This window comes from Acinonyx jubatus, chromosome C1, assembly GCF_027475565.1.
Source record: "Acinonyx jubatus isolate Ajub_Pintada_27869175 chromosome C1, VMU_Ajub_asm_v1.0, whole genome shotgun sequence".
Lineage (NCBI taxonomy): Eukaryota > Metazoa > Chordata > Mammalia > Carnivora > Felidae > Acinonyx > Acinonyx jubatus.
The window spans coordinates 8,036,637-8,056,836 of NC_069381.1; the positions used below are offsets into that span (position 1 = coordinate 8,036,637).

At 48.1% G+C, this 20,200-nt stretch overlaps 1 protein-coding gene across 2 annotated transcripts in view; it reads right to left on the reverse strand.

Moving 5' to 3' along the window:
• Positions 1-20,200, reverse strand: part of MTOR (mechanistic target of rapamycin kinase) — a 133,569-nt gene that overhangs the window by 72,400 nt on the left and 40,969 nt on the right. For both annotated transcript variants that reach the window (XM_053207141.1, XM_015083109.3), the window contains exons 20-28: positions 17,317-17,403; positions 14,576-14,743; positions 13,984-14,096; positions 13,492-13,654; positions 12,270-12,362; positions 11,413-11,559; positions 5,828-5,970; positions 3,078-3,240; positions 2,827-2,972 (exon numbers count right to left, since the gene is read on the reverse strand). In XM_053207141.1, coding sequence (XP_053063116.1) covers positions 2,827-2,972; positions 3,078-3,240; positions 5,828-5,970; positions 11,413-11,559; positions 12,270-12,362; positions 13,492-13,654; positions 13,984-14,096; positions 14,576-14,743; positions 17,317-17,403 — 1,223 coding nt within the window. The remainder of the gene's footprint in view (positions 1-2,826; positions 2,973-3,077; positions 3,241-5,827; positions 5,971-11,412; positions 11,560-12,269; positions 12,363-13,491; positions 13,655-13,983; positions 14,097-14,575; positions 14,744-17,316; positions 17,404-20,200) is intronic.

Sequence of the window (20,200 nt, forward strand, 5' to 3'; positions counted from 1 at the left end):
GGAGGTGATCAGGCCATGACGGTAGAGCCCTCACAAACGGGATTAGGGCCCTCATAAAAAAAACAGCCTGGGGGCTCAGTCGGTTGAGCATCCAACTCTTGGTGTTGGCTCAGGTCATGATCTCATGGTTTGTGAGTTCAAGCCCTGTGCTGGGCTGTGTGCTTTCAGCACAGAGCCTGTTGGGGATTCTTGCTCTCCCTCTCTCTCTGCCTCTCCCCTGCTCACGCGTTCTCTCTTCCTCTCAAAATAAAAATAGACATTAAAAAAAAAAAAAAAAAAAGCCCAAAGAGCTTGTTCTCTGCTTTTTGCCACTTGAGCACACAGAGAGAAGTCGTCCGTGGGGCAACCTGGAAGAGGGTGCTCACCAGAACCCAACTGTGCTGGCATCCTGACCTTGGACTTCCCAGCTTCCAGAACTGTGAAAAGTGTTTCTTGTTTAAGCCCCCCGTCTATGGCAATTTGTTACAGCGGCCCTCTGAGTCAGCAGGCACTAGACCTTAACCTAATGCTACAGGCTAACCAAGTAAAAGCCGGTGTGTGTGTATGTTTACAAATAATTCAATACCATTTAATCCTCTGTTCCCTTATGAAGCAATTATACTTACTGATATATACAAGCTTTGAGGAGATGGGAGTAGTTTATAATGTCTCACTGTGAGCCTGGTTTGAGGATTACATGTGAGATTTAATTTGTCCTGGAGTAAATAGTAGAAACGTCAAGAAGTAGGAAGTCAGACCAGTAGCAAGAGAACAGTACTGTTAGCACAGCACAGCTTTTAAATACAAAAACAAAAACTAAGGAACAGCTGTGCAAAGACATTTTTGTGAACAGGTAACCTGATTGTTTCAAAGAGAATTTTAAGGCAGTCGACTCAAAGATATATACCAGAATAACCTTTAAGAAAGGGCACAAACAGTGAAGGGAAAGAGCAGGAAAGACAAAATAAAGCTGGGAGGAGAGAGGGCAGCAGACAAAAGAGGTCGAGGGTCTGTAGTCTGTTAGAGGTCAAGTTAGAGTCTATTAGAGGTGGGCCAGGACCCGAGCTGTGAGCTCCCCGGCAGCCACGGCGAGGAAGGGAGTTCAATCTATCACTGAGGAGCCGTGTCTCCAACACGGAACCCAAGCAGTAACTCAGGGACACGCAACCACCAGCGGTGGGACCCCTGGGAGGGGTTTCCACGAGGCTCAGCTAGAGGACTGGGGTGGTGCTGGGCGCACATTCTCTAACAGCACCTTTGCCTAAGCCTGTTTCTTAAAACTTTCTGTGGGGACAACGATGGCAGAACATTGCCATGGTGCATAGGAAGTGCAGTTTTCAGTGGGAAAAGCGGCCAGTGGAAACAAAAGTGATGTTATGGGAAGATGGGAGGCGGCACTGTGAACTTGGCTCAGTCAGGCCAGGACAAAACCAGAGCTCAGAGCACTGGCTTCATCTGGGAGCACAGGTTTCTATTTGTCTGTGTTCTTAAAGTCAAGATCAGTCTGCAGGGATTTCTGAGGACTCATTTCCAGTTATACTGGCATAAGAAGTTAATGACTTTCTTGGACACTTTTCCAGGCCTCTGACTATACCTTCCTGTTACAAATCCATATACACACTAATGCTTCTGTGATTGTTTCAAATACGGAGAAAGACCTGGGGTGGCACCAGGGAGGTTTCAGAGAGCTGTCAAACAGAGAAAGCTCAGCAAGGAAATTGACACGCAAAACTGGTTCTTTGACACTGAGGTTATTATATTCAGTTGCCAGATTTTCTATCAGTTATCAAGGAAGACAATATTACCAAAGCCGGGGGGGGGGGGGGGGGGCGGAGAAATGCAGGTTTTCACATCTGCTGGACCTAATCTGAAATGGAAGCCGACCCTAGAGTATGGCATGTTTATATCTGTTGGTATGTGATATCATAGAAATCAATGGTCTTTCCAAGTTCACTTCACTTGGACAAAAACATGACCCTCTTGCCTTTGGTCACTTTTTAAGGTGTTTAAAGGAATACTCAGCATTGACTCAAAAGCAGGCCTGGCAGGGAAGCTGGCTATTTGATTATTCTCTCAAATGAAGGAAGCATCACACACAGCAGACTGTTTCAGCCACAAAGGAGGTACTTATTAGCTGGGTGATTTTCCCCTAAACTATCTGTAGTGAAATAATCAACCGTGTTAGCATTTACATGAAGATAATTAGATCCCAGAGTTAATATTCTCTGATAATCATTAGGGGAAGTGAACAGTTCTCTGGGAGCTGGAGCTAACATTTGAGGCTGCTTCTAATTTCGTAACAGCAGAAAATTTATTAAACAACCTATTTTTGTCCATGCCCAGAAGACTCAAAACCGTCTTATGAGAGAATTCATGACCAAACCAGGGGAAAAGATCACTGAGTCTCAGACTTCGCTCTGCCTCTTAGATTCACAGAACCCCAGAGGAGGAAGACTCGGGCAGCAAAACCCCAGTGGCCCTTGGGGCAGTGGAGCCAGTACTTTACTCCCACCAGAGAGGGCAATGGAACCCCCATGTCAAATCTATCGCTCCTAGGCTGCTACGGCCCCGGAATCGCTTCTGGACTGATTTCCCTGGGACAAGCAGGCCCAGGTTGGAAAACAACGGGAGCCCATGCGCTAAGGGTTAACAGAAGTGACAATTACAGCTCCGACAGCGGGGAGAGCCGTCTGCAACCACATCGCTTTTAAACGTGCTGGCCGGACCGGGCGGCCGATTTCACGGAGCAGAAGTCTCCAGGTGACGGTGGTGATTTGGTACCAGGCGGCGGAGGGGAGAGAGGTCGTTTCAGATGAAGGCGGCGATTAAAAAGGGTTTCGAGCCTACCTGATGAGAGACTCTAGGATGGCAGGGGTGGGACCTTTCTGGAACTCCAGCTCTTTGTAGTGTAGTGCTTTGGCATATGCTCGGCACTTGGCGGCCCTCTCGCCCAGCAGGACGATGCCGTTGTCGTCTCTCAGTGGCAGGGGGCCCTAGGACAGAACAGAACCCACAGCGTAGGAGCGCGGCGGCTGGGCCACTTCTCCCTCCCACCTGGCTCCTGTCGGGCTCCATCTGACAATGGCGGAGCATCTCACCTTGTCACTGTGTTCCATGAATTCAGCCAAGTTTAAGAGAGTTTGCGTGACTTCGGCGATGTCCTGTGAGGTGAGGGCCAGCTCGATGCTCCTGATGAGTTCATCCTGCTGGTCTTCGTTCAGTTCAGACCAGCAGGACACAAACGCGGCGTTGAAAAGATCCCTGAAGGCGGAGAGAGCAGAAAAAGATGTTGGCAATGCCTCTCGTGCCTCTGCCTGGTGCCATCAAGTCACACCCGTCAATCTACTCCCGGCGTCACTGACTTTGCTGGGACACACAGACAGGTGCTGTCCATCAGAACTTGCTGGAAACGCTCTGTACCTGTCTGATACGGTAGCCACTGGCCACTGAGTACCTGAACCGTGGTGAAGTGCGCCTGAGGAACGGAATTTTAAGTTCTGTTTAATTTTAATTCCGTTCGTGCAAGCACACGTGGCCAGTGACTCCTGTATTTACAGCGCAGGCACAGACGCTGTGCGCACAGCAAGCCGTGTGGGGGTGCAAGGGGCAATAGCCTGTCTCACAGGCACGTTTCTTAGCAGAGTTCGCATTTTTTCTCTTCAGTGGGCGGGGGAACAAACAGAAAGGGGACTTCCAGCACAGAAGTTGGCATTAGCCAATTCAGAATATGATCATCTCCAAAGGATTCTTGGGATCCTTCTCAGGTAATGTCCAAATTCCTACGATCGGAAGCGGCAGAGGCAGCACCTGTGACTGCTTTTCAAAACATGACCAGAACCCTTAGCTGAATGGTCACAGACACACAACAGGACTTAAGAAACTAGAAGCGTTAGCGAATAGAATCCCGAAGGATCCCCTACGCCAACCTCACCACTGGAGACCTGGAACCAGAGGTGTCATTTCTAAGATCACTACGACTACTTTAAATCATCAAAGCATCACACGAACAGACATATTTGCTGTGCCCGACGACATCTGAACTTTAATCCCATGCCCTTTTGTGGTGAATGTTGGGGGAAGGGGCTTGGAAACTATAAGATATGCTTATAATGGATGGGTTGAGCATTTCATGCCTCTACATATGCTTTTTATTACACATTAAAAAAGGTTAAACCAGACCAAGTATCTAATTTTGGAATCTTCTGGAGAAAACAAAATGTGAAATTCAAAGGATAACACGAAGACCAAAAGAAGTCCCGTGTAAATTAAGAAATAAACTTTCTGACCTACATCCAAGGCCAAATGCACACAGTTGGCACTACAGTGATAAACGCATACGTGCATGTTTTATCACAAGCCTCTTTTGGATGACGCTGTGTTCGAACATGACCTGGGGCAGAAGAGAGATACGCTCCATCAGCTGAGCATGTGAAATCCGCACACTGTGCGACCAGGGAAATCCTAGGAACTATTTTTAAAGCATAAAAAATAGCATTTTATGCCCCATTATAAATAATTATCCGTCATCGAAAAATCTGGAAAACAGAAAAACATTAACAAAAATACTCCTTAGGCCTTCCTACTTAATCACTGCTGTATTACTTTCTAATCTCTTCCCTCTGTACAAGTGTTTTTAATAGTTGAAATCACACGCACCATCATGTATTCCATTTCGTTCGTTTACATTATACTGTAAATCTTTTACATGCGGTGAAACTTTTTATAAACCAAATCTTCAATGGCTGAGACTTATTATTTAAAACAGTATTTTTTATGGCAAATTCTATTTCTCAAAGATGGCTGCCACAGTCTCTCTTCTTCCACATGTTCTCCTAGAATCTTCCTACTCTCCTGTCGATGGACAGCATAATCTCCTCCCCTTGAATGTGAGTGGGCTTCTGTGACTGCCTTGAACTACAGAGTGTGGCAGAAGTGACACTGTGTGACTTCCAAGGCCACGTCATACAAATATCATACACTTCTGCCTTGTTCCCTTGGGGACATTCAGTCTTGAACCCGCCAGTATTCTGTGAATGATCCCCACAGAATGAGCCACACGGAGAGGAACCAAGGCTCCTAGCCAGAGCAGTTCCCACTCAAAAGCTCCAACGGGGCGCCTAGGGGGCTCAATCGATTAAGTGTCCGACTTGGGCTCAGGTCATGATCTCACGGTTCGTGGGTTCGAGCCCCACATTGGGCTCTTTGCTGACAGCTCGGGCCCGGAGCGTGCTTCGGTCTCTGTCTCTCCCCCTCTCTCTGCTCCTTCCCAACTCATGCTCTGTCTCTCTCTCTCTCTCTCTCAAAAATAAACATTAAAAAAAAAAAGAAAAAAAAAAGCCCCAACCTGCCAGATGTGTGGATGAGCCACCTTGAAAGTGGGTCCTCTGACCCCCGGACAAACAGCCCCACTAACACTGAAGCAGAGACGAGCTATCCCCACAGGTCACGTCCAAACTGCAGATTCATGAGCAAAACGAATGACTGTCGTCGTTTAAGACCAGTAAGTTCTGGGGTTATGTGTAATGCAGCAGTAAAGAATTAGAGTATCATTATTATCGGAAAGCAGTTAGAGTAAACCGTTACATCGTTGTTTTCAGAGTTGTAAAGGACGTTGTAATTAAAATTCTGGACCTAAATCTCAGCAAGGTTAAGATGGGTGCTTTTCCTGTGACATGAGCTTGTTCAATTTGCCTTTTTATTTTTTTCCACCACGAGTTGGCAAAATTAAAAATACTAGCCCCTTTTACTGCTACCGCTGATAAAAAGGAACTTATATATGGTTTTCTCTGTGCTGAGTCTCTTGATCCCACACTGAAGCGGGGGAGGAGGGTGGCCGGCCACGACATACCTGGCCATCGGGTTGTAGGCCTGAGCCAGGGCCCAGCACGAGCGCAGGGAAGGTGAAGACGAGTCCTTCAGGAGCTCCAGACTCAGCCGCCTCAGCCATTCTAGCCAGTCATCTTTGGAGACCCTTCTGGCAGCTCCCCAGGCCTGCGATCCCCAGGCGACAACAGAAAACCATCAGCTTCAAGGGCCAGTTGTGAAGAGCCCTCATCTATTTAATGATTATTCTGTCTTTGATTTATGAAGTCGTTACCTCCCGTGACCAAATTCCCTCAGAGCGCAAATACAAAAGAGTAACATCTAATTAGCAGCCATAAAACAAAAGCGGCAACCTTTGGAATATAGCACGATAAAGAAAAAGACTGTTTTACAACTCATTTGTGCCGGACCCTACCTCTATCAGCAAAGCCAACAGCTCTACAGACCCATGATGGATGGGGCCGTCACACGCAGGGTGCGTTCAACAAAGCCTAACGGCCCCTGCAGTGTGTGATGGGCCCTGGGCCCTCTGCATGAGGACACTGGCCCACCTGACAGCAGAGGGTCACACAGGGAGAGGGAAAACGCTCAGGTTCACGCTACCGTGAACCACGTTACGATCGGGCGAGCCTGAGCCCAGGGCGCACGGCACTGTGGTGGAATGGGACAGAAGGAATAGAACAGATCCAATTTTTACTTTCTGATCTATTCCCTCCAACTTTCCTCAAGACTCTGAGCATTCCAGGCACGAAGGGTTATGACCAGGGGAAGCTCAGGGAGCGGGGCGGGAAGGTCCAGCCTCTGGAGCTCGGCAGCTTGAGCTCAAACGGCTGTTATCTAACTCACTGGCTGTCTGACCTCGGGCAAGTTACTTCTCTGTGCCTGTTTCCTCACTTGTAAAATGACGGCAATAGGTCCCACCTCATAGGGTGTTTTAAGGATTAATTAGGTTGAATATGTGTAAGAGATTGATACCAGTGCTTGGCACAAAGTTAGCGCTCCTGTGAGCACCTGTAACTGCGAAGTCAGGCACACCAGTGGGAATCCTGGATCCGCCACTCGGCAGGTGTAGCACTCTGGGCAAATTACTTGTGTTGCATCTAAGCCTCAGTCTTCTGCATCAAGGGATAAAATACCTAAAGTGCCCGGCTGGAAGGGAAGAGCAAAAAATGATTGCTATTATTATCAAAATGACATTTCTTTAAACTGGCCTAGCCCAATTTTTACAACATACCCTTAAAAAATTTTTATGTTATTTTTTTGAGAGAGAGAGAGAGAAAGAGAGAGAGAGAGAGAGAGAGAGTGCAAGCTGGGGAGGGGCAGAGAAAGAGAGAGGGAAAGAGACATCCCAAGCAGGCTCCACGCCATCAGTGCGCAGCCTAACATGGGGCTTGATCCCACAAATCTCAAAATCATGACCTGAGCCCAAGTCAACAGCTGGACACTTAAATGAGCTTGCCACCCAGGCACCCCCAAAATATATTCTTAGAAGATTTTCCAGGGGCACCTGGGTGGCTCAGTCGGTTGAGCGTCTGACGTCGGCTCAGGTCATCATCTCATGGCTCGGGGAGTTCGAGCCCCGCGTCGGGCTCTGTGCTGACAGCTCGGAGCCTGGAGCCTGCTTCAGATTCTGTGTCTTCCTCTTCCTCTGCCCCTCCCCCACTCATGCTCTGTGTCTCTCTCTCTCTCTCAAAAATAAACATTCAAGGGGCGCCTGGGTGGCTCAGTCGGTTAAGCGTCCGACTTCGGCTCAGGTCACGATCTCATGGGTTGTGAGTTCGAGCCCCGTGTCGGGCTCTGGGCTGACAGCTCAGAGCCCGGAGCCTGCTTCGGATTCTGTGTCTCCCTCTCTCTGCCCCTCCCCTGTTCACACTCTGTCTCTGTCTCTCGCAAAAATAAATAAACACTAAAAATTAAAAAAAAAACAAACACATTAAAAAAAAAATTAATAAAAAAAAAAAAGATTTTCTGGCAGAACAGACACATGGATCTTCCCTAAACTAGGGAAACTGAGTAAACTAGAGCAGAGGTTCTCAAGCGAAATTGTCCAGGGAATGAAAGACATCCCCATGTGCTACACCACCTAACCATCAACAACTCAACCTCTCACTTCCCTGGGGTCACCTGGAGACCTGCAGTGGCTTCTGATGAGTTATCAGTGGGTGTCATCATATAAACTATTATTTTATGTCAGAAACTAAAAGAGAGATGTTACGAGACAAACTGAAAAACTACGTGCATGATTCTCAATGATCGTACAATGAGAACCCTGAACCCGGAAGAAGACTGACACTACTTACTTGACTTTTAGACCTTGTTCTATTGAACAAAATGGGAGCATCAAGTTCTTTTCTATCCAGAGGCTTGTGGCTTCCTCCCTACACAAAAGATCTCTGGACAGCTGCTCTGCAGTGCATGGCATTTAAAAAAATTTTTTTTAATGTGTATTTATTTTTTTTGAGAGAGAGAGAGAGAGAGAAAGACAAAGTAGGAGCGAAGGAGGGGCAGAGAGAGGCGGAGACACAGAATCCGAAGCAGGCTCCAGGCTCTGAGCTGTCAGCACAGAGCCTGATATGGGGCTCGAGCTCATGAACTGCAAGATCATGACCTGAGCTGAAGTTGGACACCCAACCAACTGAGCCACCCAGGTGCCTCCCCTCCAAAAAATTTTTAAATGTTTTTATTTATTTTTTAGAGAGAGACAGAGTACGAACAGGGGAGGGGCAGAGAAAGACAGGGAGACACAGAATCCAAAGCAGGCCCCAGACTCTGAGCCCGAGGCGGGGCTTGAACTCATGAATCACAAGATCATGACTTAAGCTGAAGTCAGATGCTTAACTGACTGAGCCATTCAGGCACCCTCCCCCTTCAAATTTTTTTTTTAATGTTTATTTATTTTTGACAGGGGATGAAGGGGAAGAGGGAAGGAGACAGAGGATCTGAAGCGAGGATCCGTGCTGGCAGCAGAGAGCCCGATGTGGGGCTCGAACCCACAAACCGTGAGATCATGACCTGAGCCCCAGTTGGATGCTGCACCCACTGAGCCATCCAGGCGCCCCTTCGGTGCATGGCATTTTAAAAGCTGAGGACATACAAAAGGGAGGATCACTAATGTCTTTTCCCTCCAATGACGTGAAGTCGAGCCTGGGTAAGGCGGAGGTGATTCAGCACGGTGGTTAAGAGACTTGACTCTGTAGTCACGACACCCAGGTCAAATCCTGGCTCCACCACTACCAGCTGACGTTGGATAAATTACTTAACCTTTCAGGGCCTCAACATCCATGTCTGTACGGTGGTGACAGTAATGACAGCACCTAACTCATAGGGTGAAGGTTAAATGAGTCAATGTACATAAAGTGCTCGCACCAGTGCCTGACACGTTGAAAGCACTCAACAAATGTCGGTAGTTATTATTGCTATCGTTCTGGTTAGCATTTGAGAAATGGTAGCAACTGAGTGCTTGGAAAGCTTAGCTTCACGGACAACTGCGCAATCTAGCAGACAGGCCAAGTCCCCCATATGGGCCTTTCATTGAAAACATAACCCACTCTTGCTTCTCTGGGGTCTGTAGTAACTGTTGACACCTGCCACCGTCCCTCTGCCGCCACCCACCGTGGACCGCCTCAGCCGGTGACGCTGGCGCATGTTGACAGGACATCAGCTCATTCATTTAGAACGTAAGCCCAGACAGCCTCTCCTATGACAGTAAAGCTGCTGAAAATCCTGGCGGGCATCCTAGAGGCATGTACGAATGGTTTTTCTATCTCTGGTCCCGTGTAACTCCTCTATTAGCACAGCCAGTAGAAAGATGGCCAAGGTGGCGCACTGTCGCTCTGAAAGTGGCTGAAAGCGGGGGCCGCGCTGACCCCGAGCGCTCGGCACGCGAGTACGGGGAAGCACAAACGGGTCTGAGAGTCCGCGCCGGAGATCCTGCTGAGGCCTTCTGGACTGGCTCTGTTCTCTCAGGTGAGATAAACTAGAGGCTCTTTCTTCCTTCTGTTTGGCAAGGGGGACGCTTTTTTCTCCAAGTCCTGGGTAGCAAGCAAGCCTTCCTGGAAGCAAACTAGACTACTGGGGAATTTCCTAAAATAGCCCGAACAAAGCTCTAAGAGAAGGTGGACAGCTGCCTGCTTGGAAGGACATTCTGAACCCAGGCGGGCTGAAACACATCTGGGTGGAAATGTGCATCTGGCCTCTTTGCCCGGCCCCTCCCTGAAGTGTGAGGTGTCAGCAGGGTGGCCTCGACAACCGCCCGGGGAGTGCCGGGTGACTGGTGACCTTTTCCTTCTCCTGGAGTCCCGGGCTAGCAGGACACACTCCACAGAGGGACAGCAGCGTCACGCCTGCCCCAGGGGTCTTTCACCACCTCCCTCTCGGATCATCCAACGTTTCTCAGCAGGGGTCACTTTATAGCTGGCTGTGCGGGTACAGAAGCCTGGCTCAACAGTCAGTGATAGGCCTCAGTGGTCCCAAGCTGTGTGTCAACACACACACACACACACACGTGTTCAAATCGTTACGGGCTGGGCCAAAAGCAGAGAACAGGGCAGCTGGGACCCAATCCTGCCCAGTTCTTTATCTCGGTCCACGCCACACTTGAAGGGCAGCTGCTGTGGGGCAACTGCTAATGAAGGAAGACTCCTACGATGGTGAAGTCCAAACAGGGACTGCTTACAGTCTCCAGAAGCACTGACACTAATACAAAACGTGGGAAATATGTATGTATTTAAAAGTCAGGAATGTCACGATTACTCTGCTCCGATTGACTAGTGATGCTTTGAACCCGCCTATTTTTTAAGTGGATGGCTGGTGGCATATATGGTGAGACTACTGGTTACATCCCAGGCTTTTGTCAGCACAGAGAATTCGGTATTTGTCTGCAAAGATCTAAAAGATCTTGCTGGGGGTGCCTGGGTGACTCAGTCAGTTAAGTGTCTGACTTCGGCTCAGGTCACGATCTCACGGTTTGTGAGTTTGAGCCCCGCATCAGGCTCTGTACTGACAGCACGGAGCCTGCTTGGAATTCTCACTCTAGGCCCTTTCCCTGCTCACTCTTGCTCTCACTCAAAACTAAAATAAACGTTAAAAAAAAGAAAAAGCTTGCTACTCAAAATGTGGTCCATGGACCAGCAGCAGTGGCCTTACATAGGACTCTGGTAGAAATGTAGAACGTAGGCCTGACCTTGGACCGCCTGAGTCTGAGCAAGTATCTTCCACCAGCTGCCAGCATTCGGCGAGCCCTGTGAGTCTCGGGAGGCCGAGAAGCCCCGCTTTAAAGGGCCTGCATCAGTCTCGGTGCTAACTAAGGAGCTCACTGGTTTTGTTCCAGTCATGTAAGAGATGAGAATGTTACTCACAACGAAGGACTCTATCAAAGCTCCAAGGAAGTTTAGAACTTTGTTCTACATTTACCCTCTATTAAAAAAATGTGTAATTTGGACACCCAGGGACAGACAAAATGACCTAAGTTCACGGTGCCTAGAGTTTCAGAAAAACGCTTGGGCTGGTCTTTGGTTGTTTTATGCTGGTGGCAGCAAGAGCTAAGAGTTCTAGACAAGAGAGAAGAGCAGGCCTCTCCTTGCCAAGTCCCCCCAGAAAGCATGGACTTGCCTTTTGAAGGTTGATGGTGCTGACATGCAGTTTCTTCATGGGTCCTGTTTCTACCGGCCCACTGGCCAACGCATCCCCTTGGCCACTCCTCAGCATTCGATGCTGGTAAATCAAAGGGTCCTCTTCTTCATCAGCAAGGGTGTATCCCTGCAACCAGAGATTCACAGAAAAACCCTGCAGCTCCTCCCAGTTTGGAAAACACCCTTAATTAAACCCAGGGAAGGTCCCACCTTCTGGAAACATCAGGACCTCAACAAGAAGGAAAAAGTTAACGCATGGACAAAATGAACCACGGGTCGGCTATACTCCCCACTGCAGACCATCTCCTCTGGTCACTCTTGGCCACACTGACTGCACGGACTCCGTAGTATGAGCCATGCAGCTGGCGAAGCCCCAACAACTGGGGGCAGTGATCAAAGGGACGAAGTGTCAGGAGCAGGGGTGGCAAACAGCCCCTTGCCTGGCTTTGCTTGGCCCTACAGCCAAGAAGAGTTTCCTCATTTTCCGATGGTTGGGAAAAAGAACAAACAAAGGAAGATGAGGATTGTGTAACACATGCAAGCTGCTAGAGAAGCACGCTATGGTGACCGCAAGCAAAAGTGCACCGGCAGGTGGCCGGGCTCATTCCCGTCCACGCGCGGACAGCCACTTGCAAGCCGGGGCGGCAGGGCCGAATCATTGCATCAGAGCCCAGGTCGCCTAGAGAGCCGAGCAAAACTGGCTATCTTTACGGAAATGGGCTGCCCGTTGCCGGTTCGGAACTAAAAAGCTAGATGTGCTCCCACAGCTAAGACCACGTGAATACCAACGGGAAAAGACAATGGGGGACTCTGAAACAGAAAGTGCGTGCAGTTCACCTTGACGATTCTGCAGATGAGGACGTCATAGCGCTGATGGTTGATTCGGTGTCGTACCAGGACTTTATTCACCATTGGAATGAAAATTTGGTACTGAGAGAGAAGAGGGAAGAGGTCAGAGATGCCACTCCGAAGAGTGGGAAGCAGAGAAAGGATTATTACCACCACTATGTTATAGCTAGTTCTTTTGGGTTTGGGGTGGCTTGGTGTTATTCAGAAAAATCATTTCTCTCTGTCTCTCTTTCACACACACACACACGCACTACATTCCTAGTCCCCAGCATCTTCCATCTGGGCTCCTGCGATGGCCTCTGTGCTCTCTCTGCTCCCCCCGTTTGGCCTAGTCTGTTCTTCCACATGGCGCTGAGTGTAATCAGCTCAGATCACAGTATCCCTGTGCTCCAGAGCCCGCAAAGACTTCTAGACTTGCCTAGGGTAAAAGCCAGAGTACGTATTATGACCCACGGTAGTGATGTGCAAATTCTGATGAGCAGCAGAATCACCTGGAGGGTTTATGAAAGCAGGGACTACCAGGCTCCACAGGCAGTTTCTGGCTCAGGTCTGGGCAGAGGCCCGAGAATCTGTATTTCTAACAGATTGCCGGCAACTGACACTGACACTGCCTGTCCAGGGACATCTGAGAACCGCTGGCCTATTGCATCTCTGTGCCCCACTGCCTTATCTCTATGACCTGAACTCCAAGGCCTTTCCCCTGAAGCTCACTCCTCTGAAGACACACGCCTTTCTGTGATTCCGTAGACCCTTCAAGCATGCTGCCTCCTCCCACCTTTGCTTTTGCCACTCCTTCTGCTGGGATCCAACCCTGTGGGCTCACTCGGATTTTGATGTTTACATCTCTGCTCAAACGTCAACTCAGGAGAGAGGCCTTCGCAGTCTACCCTAAATACACAGCATCCCTCCCCCACTGATACTCTATGCTCTTATGAGACAGGCTGTGCTTATTAGCTTTGCCTCACTGGAATCTAAGCTCCATGAGAACAAGGACACCATTCTGTTTACTGCGTTACCCCCGGAACAGCACTTAGCCCACAGAGGTGGCTCAAGAAATATTTGCTTAACAGATGAAGGAACAAAAAAAGCAAACAACTTTCAGTTCTCTGACAGTTGTTGAGACCTACAGACTAACATATAGAGACCTTCAGAGAGGTCATCTTCCCAAAGCCGGGCAGAAGAGCACGTTCACACAGGGGTGCGGCCTCACCTTCTTCCCCAGCTGAAAGACAAGCGAAGACAACGTGTCCATGGCCGTGGGACGCAGTTCCGGGCTCTGGTCCAGGGTTCGAACGATCGGGTGAATGATCCGGGAGGCGTAGTCAGTGAAGTCCAAGGACTCTGTGAGGCGGTCTACCGTCTCTAACGCTGCCCTGCAATTGTTAACAGACAGTAGCTGCTAACATACAGTCCTAAAGTGCGAGAAGTGGCTGAGGGTTATCTTAACAGCACCAAACGGGAAGGAATGGCCTCTCCGGTATCACATGACATGGATCCAACATATATCCCAGTGGGATGGGGACAGCTAAGATTTCCATCAACCTGGGACATTTCTAAGCTAAAATAAAGGGAGCTGAGGTATCAACAACAACAACAACAAATGGAAAGATGGCCTGGGAACTTAAGAAAAGGACATTTTCAACAGAACATGAAAGTCTTAACTGCGGTTAGTGATGGTTAGTCCCAAAGGGCAGGTGCGTACTTGCGGGACGGCAGGGGGACTTCAGGGGCATCAAACAGCTTCACGATAGGAGGCAACAGCAAGTGCAAATAGTCGTCCAGGTTGGCGCCGAACAGCTGGATGGCAGCCAGCAGCTGCGAGAGGGAGCAGAAGGCTGGTGATGAACAAACACAGGCAGGCGCCACGCATCTAAGCACATGGAGGGGGGTGACGGTTTAGGTAACTCCAAATTCTGTGGGGACTCGAAAGGCCTTCAGTAAGTGGTCTTGAACTACATTCTTTTGGTAGCACTTCCCCCCTCTTTCATTTTGCTTAGGGACTGTTTTGCTTTCTCTGAGCTTATTTCAACTGATAAGGAATCAGCTGGTAGACAACAGAGAAAACTGGTGTGGGATAAAACATTCACCACGAATAAGCCATGAAAGGAGACAAAACACAAGGACAATCGAGGGAGGACTGTAAACATCCTGTTAACTGCGCGCCTCGGGGACCAGCATTCTTTCGGATGGAGCATCACCCTGTCACTCAGAGCAGGGTCTCAGCTCTTAGCTGATCATCCCCGGACTGTGAGGGACGCTGGCAATCTCTCTAGAGGACGCCCTCGTGGACTCACCTTGATGGAGACAATGCGGCCTGGGCTGTTGTCATGCATGAAGACACGTAGCATGTGTGGGATCAGCTGAGGCAGATAGAGCTTAAATTCGCCCCCAAGAGCTACCACGATTTGCTCAATGAGAAGAATGATCGTGCTCTGGATCGAGGTGTTCATGACCCAGAATTCCTATAAAGAGGGAAGAGACAGAGAAGCAAAGCCAGGCGCCCTTCTGCCGAAACATGAACCAAGGAACTGAGATGGTCCAAAAAGAAGGAAATACGCAGTGAGCGCGGTCTGCCCTGTGACAGACCCCTTGCCTACCCTCCTCTCCCCGGGCTTCTTTGTAGCCCCTGTCACGGTCACAGTGCGCAAATTAAACCGCCTTTCCCTGAATGCAACCAGGCTGCTTTGCTCTTCTGTGCTTTGCCTGTGTTCTTTGCCTAGAACTCCTAAGACCGCTAAGCTCCCGTGGTCTTTCTAGCCCCGGCTCAAGCCTTACTTCCACGAAGGCTTTCTCGCTCTCCTCCCATTACACGCTTTGGGTCCCTCTGCCCTCCTCTTTTCTAGCACCTGTAATACTTAATTTTCTTTGCCACCTTCCCTCTACTAGACTGTAAACTAATCAAGGGCAAGAAACCCCTCTGAGCCATCTCTGTCTCCCCAGATTCTAGCACAGCACCCGGCAGAGTCCAGCCACCTGAACACGTTGACACAGTGAATGAGTGACTAGGCTTACATCACTCGAGGGGCTCCCAGGTCACCCAGGGTGGATTCTTTACTTTGGGTACCACCTGGTCTCTACCAGGGGTAACTCCAGTGTTAACAAGGTTTCCTGCCCCTTCTGGATCTAGACTTTTCTACACGACACCTGCCATTTGTCCCACATCATTTTCAGGCCTGGATGATGCCACAAAAGGAGCGCTTTTTCTATACCCAGAGAGTCATGTTCCATATAAGTTACTAAAAACTTGGCTGATCGGCCACAGATCCTGCCTTGGTACCCCAAAATTGGTCTGAGTTTCTGACTCCAGGAAAAGCTGTCATTTCAAGTCAACTCAAAAAGAGAGCTGCCTACTACCTTGCCTAAAACCTCTGGAGAGGGAGACTTAATGATGACAGAAGTTGAACTGATGATGGCAACACACACATATTAATACTTTAGGGCCCCCAAATAATTCAGGAAAGTCAAAGGGGGAAAAGAGAGAGAGAGAGAGAGAGAGAGAGCGCGCGCTCCTCAGAAGAAGGGCTTTATAGAAGCCTAAAGTATTTTTACTACAACTTTGAAAAAATCCTAATAGTTCAGAAAGTAAAAACCATACTAAAAGATGCTGGTAAAACTTGTATTTCTCTCTGCTCGGAGAGAGAAGTATTCTCTCTGAAAAAGCTATTTTCTCTAGACCAAAACCTCTGCCAAAGAAACGCCACAGATTTTATGACCTCCACGGTTTGTCTGATGCTCGCTCACTTGGACCGCACTGTGCCTTCTTCAGAGAAAGCCCACCCACCTTTCTGCTGCGCTACTATGGGCTTCTCTACCTCAAAGAAACCAGGCAGCCTGCCCAGGGATCACTGTTAACAGAGACTGTTCTCGTTCCAGGCTCGGGGCACTCATGAAAATGCCCAGGATCAACAGAAAGGAAGAGCCCTGGACTACCTTATCTATCTTGGAGGAAATGAAAGCTGCATTTTGCAGGTGTGAGGCTCCCTGCCTCAAACCCCTATGTTTTGGGCCCAAGTCTTTTTTGGGGGCTAGGTCCCCAATTAGTCCAGTTTCAAACCACGAGTACAAACCACGAGTACACACGGCTGCGTCCTGGGACCCTCCCCCCCCCCCCCCCGCCCCGGCCATCCGCCTGCTCTCCAGCACTCTGCTCAACTTCCTTGTATGAAGGCCTCTGTGGCAGGAGTCGGGGAGCAAGAGTGGTTTTAATTATTTATACAGACAGGAGATTTTTCAGCTCTGAGACCCAGTTTCTGGGAAGTTCCAGTTTTGAAGTCAGCCACTTTGATTTCAGTCCTGCTGCTTCCTCCAAGCTAACTACAAAGAGCTGGCATAGAAGAACAGAAATCGGGGATGAATTGTCTTCCAATTCTTTGAGGGCACAGCCATCTCGGCAAAGCAAGTCCCCCAGCAGAGATATTTAAATGATACAGAACAGCAGGAAGCAGGCCTCCTCCTCAAACGGGAAAACGACATCGCCACCGATGGGGAGTCCTCCGCACCTGCTTAAAGCAGGTTATAAAATCTGGGATGTGAGCCTTTCCTCCGGTGCTGCTACAGTCAGAAGGTGGCATTTATGCTCTTAAAGGCAGTGGGGGGAAAGCCTCGCCTTCTTCCTCAGTGCCTGCCAGGAGTTCATCGTATTTAATAGCCCTATGAAAACCCAATCCTCCAACCTCTCTTAAGGCCATGGTTTTATGGGCTGTAAGAAGGAGGGCTTTCCTGGGAACAATAGAGCACTGTTGTGATAGTAAAGTGAAATTGCTTTGTTGTGTGTGAGGCAAGAAACTCGAGAGTTTATTTCTGGCAGAACAATGACTTCAGTCTCCCTCCCCTGTTCTTGGGTGCCACAGCCTCTGAGGGGGTACCCCCTCCCCTGTCAACGCCCACTGGGGAACCGGGCCCCGCTTTTTATCCTCGGGCTGGAACAGCTCTCCGGAGACCCATGCCACAAACTGCCCATGTTATCCAAATCTGCCTCCGAACGTTCCTTGACCCAAACACTGATGAACTGGCCAAAACATTAACTTCTACTTACTCTCATGAGGGTGACTATTTCATCCATGTAAGGTCTGATGTGGCTCTTCACAAAGGACACCAGCATCCCCAGCTGCTGGAACAGAAACTGGAATGGAGAAGAGGTCAGCAAGTTGGCATCAGGAAGGACGTAGAACTCCCAGGCTTACCCTAAGTCCGTGGGAACAAACGAAGACAACTATGGGATTGGTTTCCACACCATTCTATGCACTGAGAGTAAGTCTAAGAAAAAAAAAACCCAGAACCGAAAATTTTGGTGGTGACAGTGGTTGGGGCTAAAAACAACTGTCAGGTGGCTTCATACCCCAGGTGAGCTAGTTACTGCACAGCAGGTGCCCTGGGGCCACACTGGCTTTTGTGAGCCATGATGCTACCTATTAGCTCTATGACCTTCATTTACCTTCTCTGCGCCCAGCTTCTTTGGTTGGAAAAAGCAGGTAACAGGCCACTTGTCCCCGAGGCTTATTTTAAGTTAAATGGGATAATACCTGGATGTGAATACTATTAAGTGCTCCATGAACACCAGCTATCACTGAAAGATTTCTGGAGTTACTAAAGACTTAAAAACGGACATGAAATTTGTAATCAAATGTAAATGTGTCTTGTCTTTTCAGTTCTAATTCACTACCACTTACTTTCTAAAAATACAGCTAACTATTATGGTTCATTTATAGTAATTAATTAATTAGGTCTTAATTCATTAGTTAGCAGTGTAACTCTAAGAAACTTTGAACCAAAACAGTAAGCAAACAGGGGGAGGGATGGGATAGGGAGACCTGTTCAGGTTGATACGGTACAAAAGTTAAGAAGAGGTGCCTTCTGCTAAAACAAGCTGGGAATGAAAAGACTGGGGGGAAAGGCAACCTCTGCTACTAAAGAGGTCTTTAGGGCATAGTTTTTATCTTGTTAGGATCTTCAGATAGTGCTACGTGTCAATATTCAGTAGCGAATCATATTCTAAATGTCCCTCCCCAAAAGATTTTTATAGCCCTCTATGCCTTTGCCTCCCCCCATTAATAAGGACAATTTAGTGTGAACATACATATTTTCACTCTTTCCACATTTGGAAACTTGAGTAAGTTGGGGATAAATAAAAAGTGCTGTTTCAAATAGTGAGCAACGGACTTACGGACTCATTATCTGATGAGGAGAGACTGACAGGACAGACAGGGTTGGGCTCGAAGGGAGTGTGGACGCATTCTCTAACCACAAGGACACCAATGGATTCTAAGCAGTTACAATCTGCTCACCACATGGCACAGTTCCGATTCAACTCAGGACGGCCGTTCCTACCTATCTCTGGGGTGCCTCCTCATTGAATCGCTGACAGTTTTTGTGAAACGTTCTCTATAAAAGGACATTCCAGAGATCAAGGGACAGGGGACTCTAAATATAATGGTTTTTTAGTTAAATTTTTGTTATGGCAAACCTGACAAAGGGTAGAAAATCAAAGCTGGAGGAAGAGCAGGGCGCCGGGGATGGCAGGGCAGAAAGGACAAAGTGTCCTGATCCTTGCTGTCATTTCATATTAGGTGTAACGGGGACGCCTCTCTGGCTGTCATCTGCAGCAGCCACACAAGTGTCCCCTCCACAGAAGCCACCTCATTTCTTCTCCTGTAGATTCTCTCATGCGATTTTTCTTCTCTTTTCCCCCTGAACGTTAGTATTTTAAAAGAACATATAGTGTTGTTCTGAAAATATGGTGGGTTAGATATCCTTACTACGAAAAGCCTAAAGATAATGCATAACAGGTAATAAATATTGTTATTATACTAAGAGAATTGAAACCTGTCACAGAAAGCCAGACCTTCAGAGGGCTACATAGTAAGAGAAATGGTGACCCTCCCACCCCTAAAGCTGTCCAATGGCAAAAGGAGACAAAGACATCTGTCAGCCTTGATGTGACATCTAGGTAGGAAAAAAGTCTCCCCCAAGAGCTTGTAATTTCAGTTCATTTTCATATGAGTTTAGATATAGGTTATTTGGACCATCTCTGTGGACTGAGAAACTCTAAGCCAAGAAATTAACTTCAGGTTCTCTTGGATCATAGGGCAGAAGCAAATGTAAATCTGGAGAGATGCGACCTCAGAGCCAGGGAATGCCAGTGGGCTAGGATGTGCGATCCAAAATTACAAAACACATAAGGACAGGCCACTCAGAGCATGACTCAGCAGAAACAATAAGTAGCAGGATCAGACCCATCAAGGATTTTATACATATTGGAATTATTGGATAAAAATATAAAACAGATCTGTTTAAAATGCTTAAATTCTCACATTTATTTATGTGAGAATTTAGGGCACCTGGGTTAAGCATCTGACTTCGGCTCAGGTCATGATCTCCTGGTTCACGAGTTTGAACCCCGTGTCAGGCTCTGTGCGGACAGCTCAGAGCCTGGAGCCTGCTTCAGATTCTGTATCTCCCTCTCTCTCTCTGCCCCTCCCCTACTGGTGCTCTCTCTCTGTCTCTCAAAAATAAATAAGCATTATATATATATAGTTGAACCTAAAAACTCAAGGACAGGTCCAAAGACACAGTTGAGGAATTCATGAACAGAAACAGGAAGTGAAGAAATATCTAGAAGGGAATCTCAGAGAGATAAAGATGAAAAATACAGAGAAGAAACTAATAGACATTAAGGACAAAGTGAGAAGCTCTACAGGTTGAAACGAATTCTGCAAGGAAAAAATCGAAGGGTGGAATCCTCATATTCGGGAAGTCCACAAATCCCAAAGAGGATGCAAGAAAGCAATCCGTATCTATACACACAATAGTGGAGCTTCAGGGCAACAAACACAATGAGAAGATCTGAAACAGACACTGAGAAAAGTGAGGCTAAGTGAAAAGGAATCATGATTTCTCAACAAAAGAAATGAGAAAACGTG